The sequence below is a fragment of the Coregonus lavaretus genome (genome assembly GCF_964263955.1).
Source record: "Coregonus lavaretus genome assembly, contig: HAP1_SCAFFOLD_4393, whole genome shotgun sequence".
Lineage (NCBI taxonomy): Eukaryota > Metazoa > Chordata > Actinopteri > Salmoniformes > Salmonidae > Coregonus > Coregonus lavaretus.
Window position 1 is genome coordinate 6,347 of NW_028156528.1, and position 25,449 is coordinate 31,795.

The 25,449-nt window shown below is 47.3% G+C and overlaps 2 protein-coding genes across 2 annotated transcripts in view; both read right to left on the reverse strand.

The window, feature by feature from the left end:
• Nucleotides 1-491: 491 nt before the first annotated feature.
• Nucleotides 492-25,358, reverse strand: LOC311126266 (tripartite motif-containing protein 16-like). Its single transcript, XM_084200278.1, has 6 exons — nucleotides 24,693-25,358; nucleotides 24,174-24,269; nucleotides 2,790-3,023; nucleotides 2,533-2,692; nucleotides 2,348-2,407; nucleotides 492-2,111 (listed from the first exon to the last, which is right to left on the reverse strand). Exons 1-6 carry the CDS (start codon nucleotides 25,287-25,289, stop codon nucleotides 1,594-1,596), a joined length of 1,665 nt encoding a protein of 554 aa, XP_084056404.1. The 5' UTR covers nucleotides 25,290-25,358; the 3' UTR covers nucleotides 492-1,593.
• LOC311126265 (tripartite motif-containing protein 16-like) overlaps nucleotides 492-25,449 on the reverse strand; it is a gene marked incomplete at its 5' end in the record, with an annotated part of 37,004 nt that continues 12,046 nt past the window's right edge. The window contains one exon of the mRNA XM_084200277.1: nucleotides 492-696. The remainder of the gene's footprint in view (nucleotides 697-25,449) is intronic.

Sequence of the window (25,449 nt, forward strand, 5' to 3'; positions counted from 1 at the left end):
TTCAACACAATCCATTTACAAGTTAAAGACACACCTTGGAATAAATAGCAAAGGAAAACTACTACTAGATGGATTTTTTATTTCCCATCACCATGAATCATATTTAATAACTGAACAGTAGCAGACCTAACTTCATCTGTTCCTGACTCTGGGTAGTGGATTAAAAAGACCATCAATCTCCAATGATATTAAAGTACAATTCTGAACATTACTGATATACTGAGTGACAAGTCAAGATATCTGCTGGGTTTTTATTGTTTTGTTAATAGCACCACCTGCTGGACAGGTTTAATGTTGCTTGACTGAGCAGTATGGGAGAATAAAAGATGCCAAACTTAGGGCCGGTTTCCCGGATATCTCCATTGAACATGCTTTTTAGTCTAGGACTAGGCTTCATCTGTGTCCGGGAAACCGGCCCATATAGTTCAATTAGCAAGTAAGTAACACTACCTGTTCCATGATACTGAGGAAAATGACATTGAGACAGAGAACCAATTGAGAAAACATTTCAATGGTTCTGAATGACAACCAACATACATTAACAGCATACATCATGATTAATGTAAATGTAGCCAATTAAAACATTGCATTTGATAAAAATACATTAAGTTTTAATTAAACTCTGAAGATTAAATCAGTCAGACAAAAAATAATTGTACAGAAAAACAGAGTATTATATCTGGGGACCATCACCACCTGCATGACTAGTATCTATGTGGACCCTACTACAGTTTAATCAGCTCAGCTATAGACTACACCAGCATGACTAGTATCTATGTGGACCCTACTACAGTTTAACCAGCTCAGCTATAGACTACACCAGCATGACTAGTATCTATGTGGACCCTACTACAGTTTAACCAGCTCAGCTATAGACTACACCAGCATGACTAGTATCTATGTGGACCCTACTACAGTTTAACCAGCTCAGCTATAGACTACACCAGCATGACTAGTATCTATGTGGACCCTACTACAGTTTAACCAGCTCAGCTATAGACTACACCAGCATGACTAGTATCTATGTGGACCCTACTACAGTTTAACCAGCTCAGCTATAGACTACACCAGCATGACTAGTATCTATGTGGACCCTACTACAGTTTAACCAGCTCAGCTATAGACTACACCAGCATGACTAGTATCTATGTGGACCCTACTACAGTTTAACCAGCTCAGCTATAGACTACACCAGCATGACTAGTATCTATGTGGACCCTACTACAGTTTAACCAGCTCAGCTATAGACTACACCAGCATGACTAGTATCTATGTGGACCCTACTACAGTTTAACCAGCTCAGCTATAGACTACACCAGCATGACTAGTATCTATGTGGACCCTACTACAGTTTAACCAGCTCAGCTATAGACTACACCAGCATGACTAGTATCTATGTGGACCCTACTACAGTTTAACCAGCTCAGCTATAGACTACACCAGCATGACTAGTATCTATGTGGACCCTACTACAGTTTAACCAGCTCAGCTATAGACTACACCAGCATGACTAGTATCTATGTGGACCCTACTACAGTTTAACCAGCTCAGCTATAGACTACACCAGCATGACTAGTATCTATGTGGACCCTACTACAGTTTAACCAGCTCAGCAGTCCCAGTCCCAGAGAGCCAAAACCCAGGATAGAGGGGCTGAGTGAATGTGGTCTGGACTCTGTGGAGGAGGGTCATTGTGTCAGAGACACTGTAGAAGGACAGAGTACCTGCCTTGTGATCCAGGTACACTCCTACTCTGGAGGACTGAGGGCCTGATACTTTAGTCCTAACATTATTGTGTCTGAACCAATAACCACCACTATAACACTGTAAACTCCAGGACTTGTTATTGAATCCAAATGCACCATCTGTCCCTGTTCTGCTGATGTCTTTATATGAGACTGCTGTATAAACATCCCCCCCACTCCACTCCACCTCCCAGTAACAGCGTCCAGACAGACCCTCTCTACACAGAACCTGAGAGTAGTTGGTGAATCTGTCTGGATGAACAGGATATGGTTGGACTTGGCCTGTATAGGTCACCTTTCTGTTCCCTTCAGACAGAGAGAGGCGTGTGCCTGCTGTGTTTGGGTCCAGTGTGAGCTGACAGGAATCTGGGAGAAGAGCAGAGCAGAGACCAATGAGGGGAGTTAGAACAATAAGTGAAGTCAGATACTGTATCTACCCTGTCTTTGATTAGAGCACAGCAGAGATCAAATCAGAGAAATATGAGGAGTCAGATAGATACCCAGTCTTTGATTAGATCTACTATTGCTATATATTTCTAGAGGGATTGTTAGGAGTGTCAGTAAAAAGAGACTGTTAGTTACTTCAGAATAAAGAGACTCACATTGTAAGAACTGTTCTCTGGTCTTGGGCTCTGGAGGCAGTACAACATCCACTATATTCACTACAGACACACAAACACATTCACAGAGAGAGGGAATGTTATCATCACACCATATTCCACATGTATATGACTAGTAGGGAACTTTCAATGGTCTAAAGTTGATGTTCTTATTATTTTCAACACACCTGTAGTGGAGATCTTGGTCCATTCTCCTTTAAGGACGTCTTCTAGTTTCTCTCTCAGTTCAGACACAGTCTTACTCACATCTCCAAAGTACTGAAGAGGACGGACAACGATGCTGGGTAAGTCTGAAGATACAATGGTACCGGAGAGAGACTGATAACTCTGGAGGAGAGAGAGAGAGAGAGAGAACAGAACCAAATGATTGAGAGTTTCATATTAAGTTAATTTCATATCACATGTAACAAGGCAGTTGAGTTACCTGGAGGAAATGGATGTGATCCTCTGTGTGTGAGAGCTGCTCCAGCTCAGTGCTTCTCTTCCTCAGCTCAGCTATCTCCTGCTCCAGTTGCTCCAGGAGTCCTTCAGCTTGACTCACTTGAGCCTTCTCTTGAGCTCTGATCAGCTCCTTCACCTCAGAGCGCCTTCTCTCAATGGAGCGGATCAGCTCGGTAAAGATCTTATCACTGTCCTCCACTGCTGCCTGTGCAGAGCGCTGTTAAGAGAGAGAGAGAGAGAGAGAGAGAGAGAGAGAGAGAGAGACTTGTCTTACTTTAATGAGCCATCCTCATTACACTAACACCCCCACCCCTAAAAGCACATTGCGTGCCACCACAACCTCCACACAATCACATTATCCAGTACCCAACACCACAGTACAATACACCAACCAGCACCACATTCCAACCGTCCATCCAACCCCTCCTCTCCAGCCGTACAGACAGCCCCCCTGAGCCACCATACCTCCTGAAACATCTCCACACTGTTGATCATTTTGTACAACTCAAACTCAACCCTAAGGCGTCAACAGTAATGGCATTACCCTGGCAACACAGAAAAAACATGATGAACAGTCTGTCATTGCAGAAAACGGACACCCCTCCCCAACTCCCAGGTCAACCCGAGCCAACCAGCTATTGGTGTCCAGGGCTCCATGTAATACCCTCCACTGGACGACCCCTGACCTTTCCAGCACTGGGAGCTTATAGAGCCCCTCCACCTATACCCTGCCATGCTCTCAGCCCCCACAACCCCCTGCCACTGATGCCCCTTCACTCCCACTAAGCTCAGAGTGTTAAAAGTCAGTAAGTCCTCCGGACTCTCCTGCCAGTCCCCAGTCTCTGCTGTCACTTGCAGTGGTGGAAACGGTGGTGGCCCCTCCTCAGGCTGCTCCAGCCCTCAGTACTGCAGCATAGAAATCAGACCCCTGCTTTATTGAGTCTCTCCTGCCGCATGATGAAGAGCTGCTGATCCAGCCCCAAACCACCAGCCCTCCTCAACAGAGCACATGCTGGTTCCCTCCCGCCCACCTCCGTACGGTACAGTAGCAACACACGTCCTGTCCAATAATTCCCCAGAACTTTTTATAAAAATCCACAGGCAGACCGTCTGAGAGACGGCAGCTGAGAGTTTGTGAAAGGCCAGGGAAATGTCTATTTGATTTCTCTGTGACAGAGAGAGTTTGGAAAGGTCTGTGAGCAGAACCTGAGAAAACCCAGGATCACAGAGTTCTGCCCTCTATAAATCAGAGTACAACTCCACAGCCGCAGCCTCATCTCCTCACAACAGAAGTTACGCACCCATCAGGCTCCCTCATCTCCCCACAACAGAAGTTACCCACCCATCAGGCTCCCTCATCTCCCCCACAACAGAAGTTACCCACCCATCAGGCTCCCTCATCTCCCCACAACAGAAGTTACCCACCCATCAGGCTCCCTCATCTCCCCCGCAACAGAAGTTACCCACCCATCAGGCTCCCTCATCTCCCCACAACAGAAGTTACCCACCCATCAGGCTCCCTCATCTCCCCACAACAGAAGTTACCCACCCATCAGGCTCCCTCATCTCCCCACAACAGAAGTTACCCACCCATCAGGCTCCCTCATCTCCCCACAACAGAAGTTACCCACCCATCAGGCTCCCTCATCTCCCCACAACAGAAGTTACCCACCCATCAGGCTCCCTCATCTCCCCACAACAGAAGTTACCCACCCATCAGGCTCCCTCATCTCCCCACAACAGAAGTTACCCACCCATCAGGCTCCCTCATCTCCCCACAACAGAAGTTACCCACCCATCAGGCTCCCTCATCTCCCCCACAACAGAAGTTACCCGCCCATCAGACAAACATAAAACAAGGGATCTTCTTGGTTTCCCCACTCTGTTTTTCCAACCCCAAAAAGAAAGAGCTGGTGTTGATCTCTCTCAACATGTTAAAGCTCTGGGCTTTCCTTACATCCCATCACTGACAGAGAGACTCAAACTCCCCCTTCTGCTGTCCCCACCTCTCCCAAAAGCCTTGGAAGCTTGAGCAAAAAGTGACATCTTGGAAGAGCTTTACATGGAATTTCCAATAGGACACCTGCCTGGGCCCTGGTGAAACAGAGAACTGAGCCCTGTACTAGGTGCAGACACATTTTGGAAAGCAAAGACAAGGTCATTGATTTTGGCGCTAACCACTAACAACCTACCCTTACACACCTCTTTTGACATTTTAGTGTTTTTGTTTGACTTATTCCCCCAGTCTCTGCCGCCGTTCATGTTAAGGAAGTCTAACCGTGAAATCTCCATAAGAGGTGGGAGGGAAATCACCACAATCAGAAACCAGTAGAGAAGCCCATAAAGCCGCAATGCCAGAAAAAAACATCCATTTAAGCAGATTCTGAAGACATGCCCTTAAGAACCCATGACCCATTTTCTCAGCCTATACCGCTTCCTGGGTGAGAGGACACTAAACCCCTCATTCTTCATCACGTGTTGTACTGACCTTACAAACCTTCCAGGATCAATCAAATAAGACTCCAGCAGAACCTTCTTTTTCCCCTTTAATCTCCATCAGGAACCTAGAAAGTTCTCTCAGCGTATATACTGGGCCCTCAGCCTGACTGGCTGTCAGCTCTGGATCCAATGAGCCGTCTGAAAACGAGACGCCTTGTCCTCCGCTCCCGCAGACTCACCTCCCCCCTCTTCCTCCTCCTCCATTGGCACGGTACCGTCCTCCTCCTCCCCAGTCTCTGCCCCCCTGCACTTCCCCCCTGATCAGAGCCTCTTCCCCAATGACAGGCAATATTTCCTGGGATGAGCCCACCAAGCCTTCGCCCACCGGAGTCTCTGTTACTACAGAAACCTGCCTCAGCTCATGTAGCCCAGCTGCAACCCTCCCCACCACCACTTTCTCCACGGCCTGCGCACCACCACTTGGCCATGCACTACTACCGTGTAGCTCAGTTGGTAGAGCATGGCGCTTGCAACGCCAGGGTTGTGGGTTCGTTTCCCATGGGGGGAAAGTATGAAAATGTATGCACTCACTAACTCTAAATCGCTCTGGATAAGAGCATCTGCTAAATTACTAAAATGTAAAAAATGTATTCTCCTCCCTCCTGGTACCCCCGCCATTTTTTTGCAATTCTGAGTAATCACTATTTTAGTACGGATTAGTAAGGAAAAACACTTTATTCAGTACTACTGCAGTTGCTTAATAATTCCAATAGATGGCAGCATAAGACCATGAATGACATTTTAGAAGATTAGTTTAGTTCTCTCCCTGGATACACCACCACTCCCCCTCACAGGAAAACTCCTACCTGAGCTTTTTACATTTACATTTTACATTTTAGTCATTTAGCAGACGCTCTTATCCAGAGCGACTTACAGGAGCAATTAGGGTTAAGTGCCTTGCTTAAGGGCACATTAACGTCATTTAGCAGACGCTCTTATCCAGAGCGACTTACAGGAGCAATTAGGGTTAAGTGCCTTGCTCAAGGGCACATTAACGTCATTTAGCAGACGCTCTTAGCCAGAGCGACTCACAAATTGGTGCGTTCACCTATAGCCAGTGGGATAACCACTTTACAATTGGGGGGGGGGGGGGTAGAAGGATTCCTTTATCCTATCCCAGGTATTCCTTAAAGAGGTGGGGTTTCAAATGTCTCGGAAGGTGGTGAGTGACTCCGCTGTCCTGGCGTCGTGAGGGAGCTTGTTCCACCATTGGGGTGCCAGAGCAGCGAACAGTTTTGACTGGGCTGAGCGGGAACTATGCTTCCGCAGAGGAAGGGGAGCCAGCAGGCCAGAGGTGGATGAGCGCATTGCCCTCGATTGGGTGTAGGGACTGATCAGAGCCTGAAGGTACAGAGGTGCCGTTCCCTCACTGCTCCATAGGCAAGCACCATGGTCTTGTAGCGGATGCGAGCTTCAACTGGAAGCCAGTGGAGTGTGCGGAGGAGGGGGGTGACGTGAGAGAACTTGGGAAGGTTGAACACCAGACGGGCTGCGGCATTCTGGATGAGTTGTAGGGGTTTAATGGCACAGGCAGGGAGGCCAGCCAACAGCGAGTTTGCAGTAGTCCAGACGGGAGATGACAAGTGCCTGGATTAGGACCTGTGCCGCTTCCTGTGTAAGGCAGGGTCGTACTCTCCGAATGTTGTAGAGCATTCTGAGAGTTACTCAGCTTTTATTAGAAAATGAATGGCATGCCACTGTGATCATTTTCTGTGACGACAGAGTAAATTATTATGCAGCCTCAGAGGGGTGCCCAAACTTTTTCAGACGACTGGATGTACTTCATAGAAACTGTTACCCTTTATATATTCTAACCACTCTATTTAATGTATTCCATATTAAGGGCCCTAACCTAGGAACACAAATCTTTGTTCCTATTAACATTGTGGACAGTTCTCTCTCTCTCTCTCTCTCTCTCTCTCTCTCTCTCTCTCTCTCTCTCTTACTCCACTGTTTTCACTCTTTCTCTCTCTTCACAGCTCTCTCTCTCTTTCGCTCTGACTCACTCCACTGTTTTCACTCTCTCTCTTCTCACAATTCACTTTCTCTCTCGTTCTGTCTCACTCCACTGTTTTCACTCTCTCTTTCTCTATCCTCACAACTCTCTCTCTGCCTCACTCAACTGTTTTCACTATTTCTCTCTCCTCACAACTCTCTCTCTCTCTCTCACTCCACTGTTTCACTCTCTCTCTCCTCACAACTCTCTCTCTCTCTCTCTCTCTCACTCCACTGTTTCACTCTCTCTCTTCTCACAACTCTCTCTCTCGCTGTCTCACTCCACTGTTTTCACTCTTTCTCTCTCCTGACAACTCCCTCTCTCTCTTTCTTTCTCTCTCTCTCTCACTCCATTGTTTTCACTCTCTCTCCTCACAATTCTCTCTCTCTCTCACTCTGCCTCACTCCACTTTTTTTCTCTCTCTCTCTCTCTCTCTCTCTCTCTCTCTCTCTCTCTCTCTCTCTCTCTCTCTCTCTCTCTCTCTCTCTCTCTCTCTCTCTCTCTCTCTCTCTCTCTCTCTCTCTCTCTCTCTCTCTCTCTCTCTCTCTCTCCTCTCTCTCTCTCTCTCTCTCTCTCTCTCTCTCTCTCTCTCTCTCTCTCTCTCTCTCTCTCTCTCTCTCTCTCTCTCTCTCTCTCTCTCTCTCTCTCTCTCTCTCTCTCTCATGTTCAATGTTTCTTAAAAAAAAAAAAAAAAAAGGAATAGTTTCACCATTATTCAAATGAGGGACACAAAATGTTGCAATGCTGTGTTGATCTGCTGTGGAGGTGTTTTTCCCAGCATTGCAACCTCCCTCCTCCCTGACCCAACAGCATAATGCAAGGAGAATGGCATGTTATATAGAAATATTGATTTGGAGAATGGCGTGTTATATATGAACATTCATTTGGAAGACAATTGCCCACCCAAGGTGTTGTCGCCTAGGCATTGCTCTGATGTTTGAGGCTCATCTAGCTAAGGGATTTCACATGTCTGTGTGTGGTTTTCACAATATGTAAGTTTTATGTCCAGAAGTCTGAAATTAATATATTTCCAGATTATGGTTGGGGGGCATATAAAGAGCAACATATGTGAAGATCAGCAGGCTCTGACGTTTTTTGGGCTAAAATATAGACATCCAGAAAGGTCTCAGGACAAGGCCCAAAATGAAGCCTGGTCTTAAATTTGAGGTGCTTTTGGGTGAGAGCTTAGATCGGTAAGGATAGAAAAACATTTCAACCACAGGAACGCTCCTAAGGTTCTCCCGATCTGTGCAGCCTACCCATGACCATGTGGAATTAATCCTTACAGTGAAACAGGGTGCATTTATTCAAACAGTTGACCGTGAACTCTTTCCATAGAAATACATTGCCTGCTGCCCTAACTTCAACTTGATGCCTAATGTGGGTAGGTTTATATTGCCATATCAAACTGTCTTCTTTGTCAACCCATCAGGCCACTATAAGGATTACCTGTGTTGAGTTTAAGCTTCCTGGAGCAACCGAAGTGGGAAGATTGACCCTAAACATGGTTTAGATGTATCCACCAGCAGATAGTGAAAACGCTACATTCAACCCTCTGTAAAAAGTTTAGTTTTTCACGGATTGACCTGAAACTCAGGATTCTGTAAGAGCTTGTCCCAATGAGGATATGTGTTTAATTACAGCTTCCTGTGACAACCGGAAGTGCCTTACATTGTGGTCATAGGTGCTGTTTTGAAGGGTTAAAAAGGTCACATCCTTCCAAAATGTCACATGTGTGATTAGGCACCCTCGTGAACACGTACATATTAGAAAACCAGGTTTTTATCGTTGTTTTTTTATAAAGCTAGAAAAATATATATAAGAAAAATAAAAAATATGAAGAAAATATGCTTCACTAACTGTAAGTCGCTCTGGATAAGAGTGTCTGCTAAATGACTACCAAAAAAAAAAATATATATATTTTTTCATAAATATGAAAATGAAAAAAAAGACGACTACCAGGTGAACGCATAACTTACCACGTGCCCGTAGCCAAACACGTCTTTAAATGACCAGTGGGGTCGAATCCGGGTGGGGGGGTGTGATAACTGCCTGAATGGAGGTGAAGCTTCACTTAATCTACTTTGAAGCATAAAAAAAAATATGAAAAATTATTTTTTCAAAAATATGAAAATGAAAAAAAAGAAGACATGGGGGCGTGCGGGACGCACTCGCTAAGCGGACCGGCACATTGAACGCGGGTCGGCGACTCCCCGCTTGCCAGGAGCCCTCCGAAAACGTGGACGGATCCTGCCGAGTAAGAAATGATACTAGGGAGGTGTTTACCCAGCTGCCGAGTATACCAGGTGATGTAGGACAGGTTCACTCACACACACACTCACACAGACACACCTATTCACTTGGGCCTTCTCCCTCATGCCCTGCTGACATCCATGCAGGCCCACATTGACCTTGTGACCTCTGGAGCTCCATGCATCTTGTTCTACACTCCCTGCCTAGTAAAACCCTTTCTCCCATGGGCCTGAGAGTACAGCTCATTTGAGACCATTTTGGAAAAGATTTTCTGTCATTTTTAAATGCCCACAAAAAATTGTGTGTGAGAGAGAGAGAGAGCCTATGTGTGTGTGTGAGAGAGAGAGCCTATGTGTGTGTGAGAGAGAGAGAGTCTATGTGTGTGTGAGAGAGAGAGCCTATGTGTGTGAGAGAGAGAGCCTGTGTGTGTGTGTGAGAGAGAGAGAGCCTATGTGTGTGTGAGAGAGAGAGAGAGCCTCTGTGTGTGTGTGAGAGAGAGAGAGCCTATGTGTGTGTGTGAGAGAGAGAGTCTATGTGTGTGTGTGAGAGAGAGAGAGCCTATGTGTGTGTGTGAGAGAGAGAGCCTATGTGTGTGTGAGAGAGAGAGCCTATGTGTGTGTGAGAGAGAGAGCCTATGTGTGTGTGTGAGAGAGAGAGAGCCTATGTGTGTGAGAGAGAGAGAGTCTATGTGTGTGTGAGAGAGAGAGCCTATGTGTGTGTGAGAGAGAGAGCCTATGTGTGTGAGAGAGAGAGAGAGTCTATGTGTGTGTGTGTGAGAGAGAGCCTATGTGTGTGTGAGAGAGAGAGAGCCTATGTGTGTGTGTGTGAGAGAGAGAGCCTGTGTGTGTGAGAGAGAGAGAGCCTATGTGTGTGTGTGTGAGAGAGAGAGCCTGTGTGTGTGAGAGAGAGAGAGCCTATGTGTGTGTGAGAGAGAGAGAGAGCCTATGTGTGTGTGAGAGAGAGAGCCTATGTGTGTGAGAGAGAGAGCCTGTGTGTGTGTGAGAGAGAGAGCCTATGTGTGTGTGAGAGAGAGAGAGAGCCTATGTGTGTGTGTGAGAGAGAGAGAGCCTTTGTGTGTGTGTGAGAGAGAGAGAGCCTATGTGTGTGTGTGAGAGAGAGAGTCTATGTGTGTGTGTGTGAGAGAGAGAGCCTGTGTGTGTGAGAGAGAGAGAGCCTATGTGTGTGTGAGAGAGAGAGAGAGCCTATGTGTGTGTGAGAGAGAGAGCCTATGTGTGTGAGAGAGAGAGAGAGAGCCTATGTGTGTGTGAGAGAGAGAGCCTATGTGTGTGTGTGAGAGAGAGAGAGCCTATGTGTGTGTGTGAGAGAGAGAGCCTATGTGTGTGTGTGAGAGAGAGAGAGCCTATGTGTGTGTGTGAGAGAGAGAGCCTATGTGTGTGTGTGTGTGTGTGAGAGAGAGAGAGCCTATGTGTGTGTGAGAGAGAGAGAGCCTATGTGTGTGTGAGAGAGAGAGAGCCTATGTGTGTGTGAGAGAGAGAGAGCCTATGTGTGTGTGAGAGAGAGAGAGCCTGTGTGTGTGTGAGAGAGAGAGCCTATGTGTGTGTGTGAGAGAGAGCCTATGTGTGTGTGTGAGAGAGAGAGAGCCTATGTGTGTGTGTGAGAGAGAGAGTCTATGTGTGTGAGAGAGAGAGAGCCTGTGTGTGTGTGAGAGAGAGAGCCTATGTGTGTGTGAGAGAGAGAGAGAGCCTATGTGTGTGTGAGAGAGAGAGAGCCTATGTGTGTGTGAGAGAGAGAGAGAGCCTATGTGTGTGTGTGAGAGAGAGAGTCTGTGTGTGTGTGAGAGAGAGAGAGCCTATGTGTGTGTGAGAGAGAGAGAGAGAGCCTATGTGTGTGTGAGAGAGAGAGTCTGTGTGTGTGTGAGAGAGAGAGAGCCTATGTGTGTGTGAGAGAGAGAGCCTATGTGTGTGTGTGAGAGAGAGAGAGCCTATGTGTGTGTGAGAGAGAGAGTCTGTGTGTGTGTGAGAGAGAGAGCCTATGTGTGTGTGTGAGAGAGAGCCTATGTGTGTGTGTGTGAGAGAGAGCCTATGTGTGTGAGAGAGAGAGCCTGTGTGTGTGAGAGAGAGAGAACATATGTGTGTGTGAGAGAGAGAGCCTATGTGTGTGTGAGAGAGAGAGAGAGCCTATGTGTGTGTGTGAGAGAGAGAGAGCCTATGTGTGTGTGAGAGAGAGCCTGTGTGTGTGAGAGAGAGAGCCTGTGTGTGTGAGAGAGAGAGAGCCTATGTGTGTGTGAGAGAAAGAGCCTATGTGTGTGTGTGTGAGAGAGAGAGCCTATGTGTGTGTGAGAGAGAGAGAGCCTATGTGTGTGTGTGAGAGAGAGAGCCTATGTGTGTGTGAGAGAGAGAGCCTGTGTGTGTGAGAGAGAGAGAGCCTATGTGTGTGTGAGAGAGAGAGAGTCTATGTGTGTGTGAGAGAGAGAGCCTGTGTGTGTGTGAGAGAGAGAGCCTATGTGTGTGTGAGAGAGAGAGCCTATGTGTGTGTGAGAGAGAGCCTATGTGTGTGTGAGAGAGAGAGCCTGTGTGTGTGTGAGAGAGAGAGCCTATGTGTGTGTGAGAGAGAGAGAGAGAGCCTATGTGTGTGTGAGAGAGAGAGCCTGTGTGTGTGTGAGAGAGAGAGAGCCTATGTGTGTGTGAGAGAGAGAGAGAGCCTATGTGTGTGTGTGAGAGAGAGAGAGCCTTTGTGTGTGTGTGAGAGAGAGAGAGCCTATGTGTGTGTGTGAGAGAGAGAGTCTATGTGTGTGTGTGTGAGAGAGAGAGCCTGTGTGTGTGAGAGAGAGAGAGCCTATGTGTGTGTGAGAGAGAGAGAGAGCCTATGTGTGTGTGAGAGAGAGAGCCTATGTGTGTGAGAGAGAGAGAGAGAGCCTATGTGTGTGTGAGAGAGAGAGCCTATGTGTGTGTGTGAGAGAGAGAGAGCCTATGTGTGTGTGTGAGAGAGAGAGCCTATGTGTGTGTGTGAGAGAGAGAGAGCCTATGTGTGTGTGTGAGAGAGAGAGCCTATGTGTGTGTGTGTGTGTGTGTGAGAGAGAGAGAGCCTATGTGTGTGTGAGAGAGAGAGAGCCTATGTGTGTGTGAGAGAGAGAGAGCCTATGTGTGTGTGAGAGAGAGAGAGCCTATGTGTGTGTGAGAGAGAGAGAGCCTGTGTGTGTGTGAGAGAGAGAGCCTATGTGTGTGTGTGAGAGAGAGAGAGCCTATGTGTGTGTGTGAGAGAGAGAGTCTATGTGTGTGAGAGAGAGAGAGCCTGTGTGTGTGTGAGAGAGAGAGCCTATGTGTGTGTGAGAGAGAGAGAGAGCCTATGTGTGTGTGAGAGAGAGAGAGCCTATGTGTGTGTGAGAGAGAGAGAGAGCCTATGTGTGTGTGTGAGAGAGAGAGTCTGTGTGTGTGTGAGAGAGAGAGAGCCTATGTGTGTGTGAGAGAGAGAGAGAGAGCCTATGTGTGTGTGAGAGAGAGAGTCTGTGTGTGTGTGAGAGAGAGAGAGCCTATGTGTGTGTGAGAGAGAGAGCCTATGTGTGTGTGTGAGAGAGAGAGAGCCTATGTGTGTGTGAGAGAGAGAGTCTGTGTGTGTGTGAGAGAGAGAGCCTATGTGTGTGTGTGAGAGAGAGCCTATGTGTGTGTGTGTGAGAGAGAGCCTATGTGTGTGAGAGAGAGAGCCTGTGTGTGTGAGAGAGAGAGAACATATGTGTGTGTGAGAGAGAGAGCCTATGTGTGTGTGTGAGAGAGAGAGAGCCTATGTGTGTGTGTGAGAGAGAGAGAGCCTATGTGTGTGTGAGAGAGAGCCTGTGTGTGTGAGAGAGAGAGCCTGTGTGTGTGAGAGAGAGAGAGCCTATGTGTGTGTGAGAGAAAGAGCCTATGTGTGTGTGTGTGAGAGAGAGAGCCTATGTGTGTGTGAGAGAGAGAGAGCCTATGTGTGTGTGTGAGAGAGAGAGCCTATGTGTGTGTGAGAGAGAGAGCCTGTGTGTGTGAGAGAGAGAGAGCCTATGTGTGTGTGAGAGAGAGAGAGTCTATGTGTGTGTGAGAGAGAGAGCCTGTGTGTGTGTGAGAGAGAGAGCCTATGTGTGTGTGAGAGAGAGAGCCTATGTGTGTGTGAGAGAGAGCCTATGTGTGTGTGAGAGAGAGAGCCTGTGTGTGTGTGAGAGAGAGAGCCTATGTGTGTGTGAGAGAGAGAGAGAGAGCCTATGTGTGTGTGAGAGAGAGAGCCTGTGTGTGTGTGAGAGAGAGAGAGCCTATGTGTGTGTGAGAGAGAGAGCCTGTGTGTGTGTGTGTGAGAGAGAGAGCATATGTGTGTGTGAGAGAGAGAGAGCCTATGTGTGTGTGAGAGAGAGAGAGCCTATGTGTGTGTGTGAGAGAGAGCCTGTGTGTGTGTGAGAGAGAGAGAGCCTATGTGTGTGTGAGAGAGAGAGCCTATGTGTGTGTGAGAGAGAGAGCCTATGTGTGTGTGAGAGAGAGAGAGTCTATGTGTGTGAGAGAGAGCCTATGTGTGTGTGAGAGAGAGAGCCTATGTGTGTGTGAGAGAAAGAGCCTATGTGTGTGTGTGAGAGAGAGCCTATGTGTGTGTGAGAGAAAGAGCCTATGTGTGTGTGTGAGAGAGAGAGAGAGCCTATGTGTGTGAGAGAGAGAGAGCCTATGTGTGTGTGTGTGAGAGAGAGAGAGAGCCTATGTGTGTGTGAGAGAGAGAGCCTATGTGTGTGTGAGAGAGAGAGAGAGCCTGTGTGTGTGTGTGAGAGAGAGAGAGAGAGCCTATGTGTGTGTGAGAGAGAGAGAGTCTATGTGTGTGTGAGAGAGAAAGCCTATGTGTGTGAGAGAGAGAGAGAGCCTGTGTGTGTGTGTGTGAGAGAGAGAGAGAGCCTATGTGTGTGAGAGAGAGAGAGAGCCTATGTGTGTGTGTGAGAGAGAGAGCCTGTGTGTGTGTGTGTGAGAGAGAGAGAGAGCCTATGTGTGTGTGTGTGAGAGAGAGAGCCTATGTGTGTGTGAGAGAGAGAGAGCCTATGTGTGTGAGAGAGAGAGCCTATGTGTGTGTGTGAGAGAGAGAGCCTATGTGTGTGTGTGTGAGAGAGAGCCTGTGTGTGTGTGTGAGAGAGAGAGAGTCTATGTGTGTGTGAGAGAGAAAGCCTATGTGTGTGTGTGAGAGAGAGAGCCTATGTGTGTGTGAGAGAGAGAGAGCCTATGTGTGTGTGAGAGAGAGAGAGCCTGTGTGTGTGTGAGAGAGAGAGAGCCTATGTGTGTGTGAGAGAGAGAGTCTGTGTGTGTGAGAGAGAGAGCCTATGTGTGTGTGTGTGAGAGAGAGAGCCTATGTGTGTGAGAGAGAGAGAGTCTATGTGTGTGAGAGAGAGAGAGAGCCTATGTGTGTGTGTGTGAGAGAGAGAGCCTATGTGTGTGTGAGAGAGAGCCTGTGTGTGTGAGAGAGAGAGCCTATGTGTGTGTGTGTGAGAGAGAGGCCTATGTGTGTGTGAGAGAGAGCCTGTGTGTGTGAGAGAGAGAGAGCCTGTGTGTGTGAGAGAGAGAGCCTGTGTGTGTGAGAGAGAGAGCCTATGTGTGTGTGTGTGAGAGAGAGAGCCTATGTGTGTGTGAGAGAGAGCCTGTGTGTGTGTGAGAGAGAGAGCCTGTGTGTGTGAGAGAGAGAGCCTGTGTGTGTGAGAGAGAGAGCCTATGTGTGTGTGAGAGAGAGCCTGTGTGTGTGAGAGAGAGAGCCTATGTGTGTGAGAGAGAGAGCCTGTGTGTGTGTGTGTGAGAGAGAGCCTGTGTGTGTGTGAGAGAGAGAGCCTGTGTGTGTGTGAGAGAGAGAGCCTGTGTGTGTGAGAGAGAGAGAGAGTATATGTGTGTGTGAGAGAGAGAGAGCCTATGTGTGTGTGAGAGAGAGAGCCTGTGTGTGAGAGAGAGAGAGCCTATGTGTGTGTGAGAGAGAGAGAGCCTATGTGTGTGTGTGAGAGAGAGAGAGCCTATGTGTGTGTGAGAGAGAGAGAGCCTATGTGTGTGTGTGTGAGAGAGAGAGCCTATGTGTGTGTGTGAGAGAGAGAGAGCCTATGTGTGTGAGAGAGAGAGCCTATGTGTGTGTGAGAGAGAGAGTATATGTGTGTGTGAGAGAGAGAGCCTGTGTGTGTGAGAGAGAGAGCCTATGTGTGTGTGTGTGAGAGATAGAGCCTGGGTGTGTGAGAGAGAGAGAGTCTATGTGTGTGTGAGAGAGAGAGAGAGCCTATGTGTGTGTGTGAGAGAGAGAGAGCCTATGTGTGTGTGTGAGAGAGAGAGAGCCTATGTGTGTGTGTGAGAGAGAGAGAGCCTATGTGTGTGTGTGAGAGAGAGAGAGCCTATGTGTGTGAGAGAGAGAGCCTATGTGTGTGTGAGAGAGAGAGTATATGTGTGTGTGAGAGAGAGAGCCTGTGTGTGTGAGAGAGAGAGCCTATGTGTGTGTGTGTGAGAGATAGAGCCTGGGTGTGTGAGAGAGAGAGAGTCTATGTGTGTGTGAGATAGAGAGCCTATGTGTGTGAGAGAGAGAGAGCCTATGTGTGTGTGAGAGAGAGAGAGAGAGTATGTGTGTGTGTGAGAGAGAGAGCCTATGTGTGTGTGAGAGAGAGAGCCTATGTGTGTGTGTGAGAGAGAGCCTATGTGTGTGTGAGAGAGAGAGCCTATGTGTGTGTGAGAGAGAGAGAGTCTATGTGTGTGAGAGAGAGCCTATGTGTGTGTGAGAGAGAGAGCCTATGTGTGTGTGAGAGAAAGAGCCTATGTGTGTGTGTGAGAGAGAGCCTGTGTGTGTGTGAGAGAGAGAGAGAGCCTATGTGTGTGTGAGAGAAAGAGCCTATGTGTGTGTGAGAGAGAGAGAGAGCCTATGTGTGTGTGAGAGAAAGAGCCTATGTGTGTGTGTGAGAGAGAGAGAGAGCCTATGTGTGTGAGAGAGAGAGAGCCTATGTGTGTGTGTGTGAGAGAGAGAGAGAGCCTATGTGTGTGTGAGAGAGAGAGCCTATGTGTGTGTGAGAGAGAGAGAGAGCCTGTGTGTGTGTGTGAGAGAGAGAGAGAGAGCCTATGTGTGTGTGAGAGAGAGAGAGTCTATGTGTGTGTGAGAGAGAAAGCCTATGTGTGTGAGAGAGAGAGAGAGCCTGTGTGTGTGTGTGTGAGAGAGAGAGAGAGCCTATGTGTGTGAGAGAGAGAGAGAGCCTATGTGTGTGTGTGAGAGAGAGAGCCTGTGTGTGTGTGTGTGAGAGAGAGAGAGAGCCTATGTGTGTGTGTGTGAGAGAGAGAGCCTATGTGTGTGTGAGAGAGAGAGAGCCTATGTGTGTGAGAGAGAGAGCCTATGTGTGTGTGTGAGAGAGAGAGCCTATGTGTGTGTGTGTGAGAGAGAGCCTGTGTGTGTGTGTGAGAGAGAGAGAGTCTATGTGTGTGTGAGAGAGAAAGCCTATGTGTGTGTGTGAGAGAGAGAGCCTATGTGTGTGTGAGAGAGAGAGAGCCTATGTGTGTGTGAGAGAGAGAGAGCCTGTGTGTGTGTGAGAGAGAGAGAGCCTATGTGTGTGTGAGAGAGAGAGTCTGTGTGTGTGAGAGAGAGAGCCTATGTGTGTGTGTGTGAGAGAGAGAGCCTATGTGTGTGAGAGAGAGAGAGTCTATGTGTGTGAGAGAGAGAGCCTGTGTGTGTGAGAGAGAGAGCCTATGTGTGTTAGTGTGAGAGAGAGAGCCTATGTGTGTGTGAGAGAGAGCCTGTGTGTGTGAGAGAGAGAGAGCCTGTGTGTGTGAGAGAGAGAGCCTGTGTGTGTGAGAGAGAGAGCCTATGTGTGTGTGTGTGAGAGAGAGAGCCTATGTGTGTGTGAGAGAGAGCCTGTGTGTGTGTGAGAGAGAGAGCCTGTGTGTGTGAGAGAGAGAGCCTGTGTGTGTGAGAGAGAGAGCCTATGTGTGTGTGAGAGAGAGCCTGTGTGTGTGAGAGAGAGAGCCTATGTGTGTGAGAGAGAGAGCCTGTGTGTGTGTGTGTGAGAGAGAGCCTGTGTGTGTGTGAGAGAGAGAGCCTGTGTGTGTGTGAGAGAGAGAGCCTGTGTGTGTGAGAGAGAGAGAGAGTATATGTGTGTGTGAGAGAGAGAGCCTGTGTGTGAGAGAGAGAGAGCCTATGTGTGTGTGAGAGAGAGAGAGCCTATGTGTGTGTGTGAGAGAGAGAGAGCCTATGTGTGTGTGTGAGAGAGAGAGAGCCTATGTGTGTGAGAGAGAGAGCCTATGTGTGTGTGAGAGAGAGAGTATATGTGTGTGTGAGAGAGAGAGCCTGTGTGTGTGAGAGAGAGAGCCTATGTGTGTGTGTGTGAGAGATAGAGCCTGGGTGTGTGAGAGAGAGAGAGTCTATGTGTGTGTGAGAGAGAGAGAGAGCCTATGTGTGTGTGTGAGAGAGAGAGAGCCTATGTGTGTGTGTGAGAGAGAGAGAGCCTATGTGTGTGTGTGAGAGAGAGAGAGCCTATGTGTGTGTGTGAGAGAGAGAGAGCCTATGTGTGTGAGAGAGAGAGCCTATGTGTGTGTGAGAGAGAGAGTATATGTGTGTGTGAGAGAGAGAGCCTGTGTGTGTGAGAGAGAGAGCCTATGTGTGTGTGTGTGAGAGATAGAGCCTGGGTGTGTGAGAGAGAGAGAGTCTATGTGTGTGTGAGATAGAGAGCCTATGTGTGTGAGAGAGAGAGAGCCTATGTGTGTGTGAGAGAGAGAGAGAGAGTATGTGTGTGTGTGAGAGAGAGAGCCTATGTGTGTGTGAGAGAGAGAGCCTATGTGTGTGTGTGAGAGAGAGCCTATGTGTGTGTGAGAGAGAGAGCCTATGTGTGTGTGAGAGAGAGAGAGCCTGTGTGTGTGAGAGAGAGAGAGAGAGTATGTGTGTGTGAGAGAGAGAGAGCCTATGTGTGTGTGTGAGAGAGAGCCTATGTGTGTGTGAGAGAGAGAGAGCCTGTGTGTGTGAGAGAGAGAGAGAGAGTATGTGTGTGTGAGAGAGAGAGAGCCTATGTGTGTGTGAGAGAGAGAGAGAGCCTATGTGTGTGTGAGAGAGAGAGAGAGAGTATGTGTGTGTGAGAGAGAGAGAGCCTATGTGTGTGAGAGAGAGAGAGCCTATGTGTGTGTGTGAGAGAGAGCCTATGTGTGTGTGAGAGAGAGAGAGCCTGTGTGTGTGAGAGAGAGAGCCTATGTGTGTGTGAGAGAGAGAGAGAGAGATGTGTGTGTGAGAGAGAGAGCCTATGTGTGTGAGAGAGAGAGAGTCTATGTGTGTGTGAGAGAGAGAGAGAGCCTATGTGTGTGTGTGAGAGAGAGCCTTTGTGTGTGTGTGAGAGAGAGAGCCTATGTGTGTGAGAGAGAGAGAGAGCCTATGTGTGTGTGTGAGAGAGAGAGAGCCTGTGTGTGTGTGAGAGAGAGAGCCTTTGTGTGTGTGTGAGAGAGAGAGCCTATGTGTGTGAGAGAGAGAGAGCCTATGTGTGTGTGAGAGAGAGAGAGAGCCTATGTGTGTGAGAGAGAGAGAGAGCCTATGTGTGTGTGTGAGAGAGAGAGCCTTTGTGTGTGTGTGAGAGAGAGAGCCTATGTGTGTGAGAGAGAGAGAGCCTATGTGTGTGAGAGAGAGAGAGTCTATGTGTGTGTGAGAGAGAGAGAGAGCCTATGTGTGTGTGTGAGAGAGAGAGAGCCTGTGTGTGTGTGAGAGAGAGAGCCTTTGTGTGTGTGTGAGAGAGAGAGAGCCTATGTGTGTGTGTGAGAGAGAGAGAGCCTATGTGTGTGTGAGAGAGAGAGAGCCTATGTGTGTGTGTGAGAGAGAGAGCCTATGTGTGTGTGAGAGAGAGAGCCTATGTGTGTGTGAGAGAGAGAGCCTATGTGTGTGTGAGAGAGAGAGCCTGTGTGTGCGTGAGAGAGAGAGAGAGAGCCTATGTGTGTGTGAGAGAGAGAGCCTTTGTGTGTGTGTGAGAGAGAGAGAGCCTATGTGTGTGTGAGAGAGAGAGCCTGTGTGTGTGAGAGAGAGAGCCTATGTGTGTGTGTGTGAGAGAGAGAGCCTATGTGTGTGTGTGAGAGAGAGAGCCTGTGTGTGTGAGAGAGAGAGAGCCTATGTGTGTGTGTGAGAGAGAGAGCCTGTGTGTGTGAGAGAGAGAGAGTCTATGTGTGTGTGAGACAGAGAGCCTATGTGTGTGTGTGAGAGAGAGTGAGCCTATGTGTGCGTGAGAGAGAGAGAGAGAGCCTATGTGTGTGTGAGAGAGAGAGCCTTTGTGTGTGTGTGAGAGAGAGAGAGCCTATGTGTGTGTGTGAGAGAGAGCCTATGTGTGTGTGAGAGAGAGAGCCTGTGTGTGAGAGAGAGAGAGAGCCTATGTGTGTGTGAGAGAGAGAGCCTATGTGTGTGTGTGAGAGAGAGCCTGTGTGTGTGTGAGAGAGAGAGACCCTATGTGTGTGAGAGAGAGAGAGAGCCTATGTGTGTGTGAGAGAGAGAGCCTATGTGTGTGTGAGAGAGAGAGAGAGCCTATGTGTGTGTGTGAGAGAGAGCCTGTGTGTGTGTGAGAGAGAGAGACCCTATGTGTGTGAGAGAGAGAGAGAGCCTATGTGTGTGTGAGAGAGAGAGCCTATGTGTGTGTGAGAGAGAGAGAGAGCCTATGTGTGTGTGAGAGAGAGAGAGCCTATGTGTGTGTGAGAGAGAGAGAGAGCCTATGTCTTGTAGCGGATGCTACTGTCCCTTTCCACACTGCTAACGCAAGAGGAAGGACTGAAAACACATTACTGTGAAGTAATATAATGATGAGTCATGTTTATTATTACCTGTTTTTATGGTCATGTTTTGAAATTATACTTCATTACTATAATGATTATCAATACGCCTGAACATTAATTCAGTCACCTCTGGTCGACAAAAAAGTATTTTCCTAGTACATTAATTGTCAAATTCATCAACCAGCATCGAGCACTCTGCCTTCTCAGGCAAGCGAGGGGCATGTTGAGGTAAATATGCTAACCGCCAAGGTTGCATTATGTCATTTATTGGTGGGCTGGAAGATGCAGTGTTTTTTCTTTTCTATTCAGAGGCTATTTACTCCCAATATGAGATCATTTTCTATAGAAGGTTTTTATAATGCATGTTTACTAGGGTTGAGGTTAGCGCATCTGAGTAGGGATTATTTGGGTTCAATACCTGTCCTACCTATCAATCATATTGCTGCTTGTAGCCTATAACTGATGATCCCCACACTAGAAACACCCAAAACTATCTGTGCTAGCAAACCCTGTGTTCCACCCCTCCCCTGTGTAACCTTGAGGTTTGTTAAGAAACAAACACTTGTCTATGAAAAGAGACATGTTTAACGGATTCCGCTTGGCACCCAGCCGAGAGCACACGGAAACCACTTGCAAATTTACCAAAACTAACCAACTACTTGGGGTCTGTTCGGAAGCAATAAACGGAGGCAGATTAGCCACCACAACTCTTATCGAAAGAGGCGACATCTGCACCAACACACCCCTCACAACAAGACAAACCTTTTTCATTAACACAACCACCGCCTTGTTCATTCTGGATGCAGAGTCCAGATGTTCCGCTCCAACCTGTTCGCCGACCATGAGCAAAACTTCCTCCACACCTTTCTCCGGAACGCACCCGAAGCGACAGCGTTTCTTCTCCACTCGGTTGAGGCCATCACGCCGCCCTAACAAACTACCCCTACTCCCCCCTCAACTCTAAACGATAAACAGTGGAAACCAATAAACAAACCCTCCACCATGAGAAAATAAATTCAGAAAATACGCAAGAACCAAAAGAAAAAAGAATAGTAGCCCTCCTCACGAACCACAAATCTCTCACACAACCAACTTCTTCTTCTATGATATAATGGCGGTCCACAAACCAACGTTAAAGGTGCATGCCGCCACCTACTGTGCTGGAGTGTGTGGTCAATCACGGTTTCCAACATTTCTAAATCCTCCTACCTAACTCAGTACTTCTGAGAAAATAAAGAAGAGCCCTACTAACTTCTAATAGACCCTCCCCCATCCCCAAAATCCCTTCCAAACCCCCCCAACCCCGTCCAACCTCAATGACCCTACACTTCAATCTTTCCCTCTCTTCAACATACTTACAACAATATAACAACACATGCTCGACCGTTTCATCGACCATACACTCCAGACACAAACCATTCCCATGCTTGCCAACCAGATGTAATGACGAGATCAATGTACAATGTCCTAAGCGCAATCTAGTAAACACCACATCTTCCTTCCTAATCTGACCTTTGAATCTTGGTCCATCGACCTTTCTGTAAAACTGTCAACTATTCATATAAATGCCGGCCCTTGTGCTCAGAGTACCATCTCTTCTGCCACACATCTATCAAAATGGCTCTGATCTTACATTTGGCCTCACCTCTACCCAGTGGAACATTAATATCAATTATATCTAGTTTCAAAGCTCTTTTAGCTAACTGGTCTACAATTTCATTCCCTTCCACACCGAATGTGCTGGGACCCAGCAGAATCTCACTATTAAACCCATTCTCTCAATTCTCCATAATAACATTAATACCTCCAATAGCAGGTCACTCCTATTAGATTTACCAGATGATAAACTATTCAATACAGACAGAGAATCTGAGTATACTATAATTCTAACAGGTTGTACGTCCTCCACCCACTGGAGGGCAACTATTATTGTCAACCAGTTTCTCTATATCACTGACTTCTGACCAATCTTTCCTTTTCTCTACCAAGGTTAGATCAACAACAGGGTCTGGGAGTAACCATGGAGGAACATCCCCTATCACCACAGAAGGGCCAACCTCCAACTCCCTCAAACCACTCTCATCAGCAAGCTTTCCAACTGTCCAACCAAAACCACTGCCTTGTCTACTAGTATATTCCCAACAGTCATCTAGAACAGTAGCAGTGGGATGCTCAACCTCACAGCCTTTCAACCCAATAAGATAATGACCATTTTTTACGCTGTATATCCAAAGGCATCTCTCCTGCCTCCACCAGTAAGGCACATACAGATGTTGATTTAAATGCACCAATACATATCCTTAAAGCTATATACTGGATTCTGTCTTTGCCGCTGTTCCATAAAATATACACTCATAATCAATTGTCGTCCTGATCAGAGCTCTATAAATATCCATCAATGATTATCTGTCAGCACCCCATTCATAACCAGTGACCCACACAACCAACTACCGCAAAAGTGATGGAATGAGAGAGACAGAGTCATCGTTACAACACTGTACATAGCGTAACATAACATTTCTTCTTCTTTGGAGTTTAACGGCGGTTGGTATCCAATATGTTGCATTACCGCCCCCAACTGGACTATAATATAAATCCATTATACTTTGTGATACAAAATGGGAAAAGGGGAAACTATAATAATTTTAAAAAACACCCTTCCAACTAACCCTACATATTAAATACCCACTACCCCATTCCACTACTTTGACCCTATCTGCTCCTGCACCATGCCAACGGCCTGGGAGGACGGGACACCACCACTCAACACACCCTGTAACTCCTCTGAAGTCTAATCTTGTATGCCCAAATAGTTCTCTGCAGCTGCCACCACAACATCTCTTTTCTGTGATTTACGTTCCATTTCTGCGGTACAGATATATCCTAACATGACTTTGTTGAGTAAAGACTCAAACCTCAAAAGGACTGACAGTGACTCCTCTGTTTCACCACGCTCACCACCGGGTCTGTGTTGCACCAAACGGTGGGCATCACAAACACCAGGAGTCTTCAACCTTAATTGCTCCACTTCTACACTTAACATTACCCCAGAAATCACTCCTTTCAATGGTGCCCTGTTCCTAAGAGCAAAGCAAGAAACAGATCTTGACCCAAGTTGCGTGACACGGAGCGCCCACTCCCTCTGGTCAGAAGAAACACAAACAAATATCACAAGTCCACTACAGGTTACCTTCACTGATTCAACTGCACCCAACTCCTTTCCCACCCACCCTGAAACCACAAATGGATCTGCCAAAAGGTATGGATCCACTTTGTCCTACAATGTAACTCCTACTGCACCAGATTCTTCTTTATCATGTCCATTGATGCCAGGCTCTGGTTCTGAGCTCTTCACCACACCTTCTACCTCACTTAACTCTCCCTCATTCATTTCCATTTCACCTCCAGAACTCAGTCTGGCGAATGGCTCACTCTGTTTGCACTTGAGTTATAACATTTGAAAGTTTTTATTCCTTTGAAACTTTTGTGAGTGTAATGTTTACTTTTAATTTCTGATTGTTTATTATCTATTTCACTTGCTTTCGCAATGTAAACATATATGTTTCCCATGCCAATAAAGCCCTTTGAATTAAATTGAGAGAGAGCTCCATTTTAATGTATAGGGGACTTGAGCCTTTCATGGTTACTCAAGGTTATGTGATGAGGTAACCCCTCTTGCGACTTCAAAATCAGTGTCGGCCCTCGACCCAAAAGGAATGTCCTCTTGGTGAAACAGTCAAGATGTTGGTTTCTCTCCTCAGTAGACCCGGGTTCATATCCCACCGGTTACATTAAGCAGTCTATTCTCTGAAAGGGGTCCAGACAGCCTGTTCCCAACAGTGGGGTCAGTGGGATTGGAGACGGGCATCTCTCTCTCTCTCTGACTGGAGGAGAGAAGTGAAATGGTGTGTCTCCTCTGGTCAACAACACTCACCTTGAGAGACTCCACAGCCTGTTGGAGCTCCTTCAGCTCCTTCTCTCTCTCCTGGAATCTCTGCTGGACGTTCTGCTGACTCATCCCCAGCTGCATCTGTGGAGAATCACTCTTCAATGAGCTATCAAGCTTTATTTGTCCAGTAGATCAATAGTATAGTAACGTGACATAGGGCCCATAGAGAGGAAGGTATATAATCTTGATGAAGTTCCTTTACCATAAGATATTTTCTATGTTGCTATGTTAATGATTATAGTTTTTATGGTAGGTGTACATGTATCAAGGGGTTGAGACTGAACTTTGAACTCCTAAAAGGGCATTCGGATGATAATAGTGTTTGACTTCAGAAAATTGTGATACATTTGGATCAAACTCAATATACTCAAGGTTTGTGTTCATATTTGTTCTGCTGAGGATCAATTTCATTTGAATGATCTCATATTCAAACAGCCTTAGTTCCTACTGTATCTTTAATTATTTGTTTATCAGACAGTCACCAACAAGTAGTTCTGGTCTTACCTGTTTCTCAGTCCTCTCTGCTGCAGCTGACACTGTATCATGGCCTTTATGTTCATCCATCACACACTGATAACAGATGCACTGCTGATCGGTACGACAGTAAACCTCCAGCAGTTTGTCATGATGAGAGCAGATCTTCTCCTGTAGTTGTGCGGTGGCTTTGACCAGCTTGTGCTTCTTGAAAGCAGGAGATTCATAGTGAGATTGGAGGTGAGTCTCACAGTAAGAGGCCAGACACACCAGACAGGACATGAGGGCTTTCTGCTTTCTGGTCCCAGTGCAGACATCACACGCCACATCTCCAGGTCCAGCATAGCACAGAGCAGGAGGGGGAGCAGCCTGGAGTCCTGTCTTCTTCAGTTTCTCCACCACCTCAGCCAACATGTTATTTTTCCTCAGATTAGGCCTTGGAGTGAAGGTCTCTCTGCACTGAGGACAGCTATAGACCCCTTTCAGAACATCCTGATCCCAGCAGCCGTCAATACAGCTCCTACAGTAACTGTGTCCACAGGGAATAACCACCGGCTCCTTCAGTAGATCCAGACAGACAGAACAACAGAACTGGTCCTGGTCCAGCAGAACTCCCTGCTGAGCCATTTGGATGGTTGTTCACTCTCACACAGACAGACGACACAGAGACTCAGATCAGTTTCGTTTCCTCAGAAGAGAGTTTGTGGAGGGGAGGGACTTCCTGGTTCTGCCAGAGGGGTGGGGTTAGAGGGAGGGAGGGGTTAAAGGGAGAGAGAGAGAGAGAGAG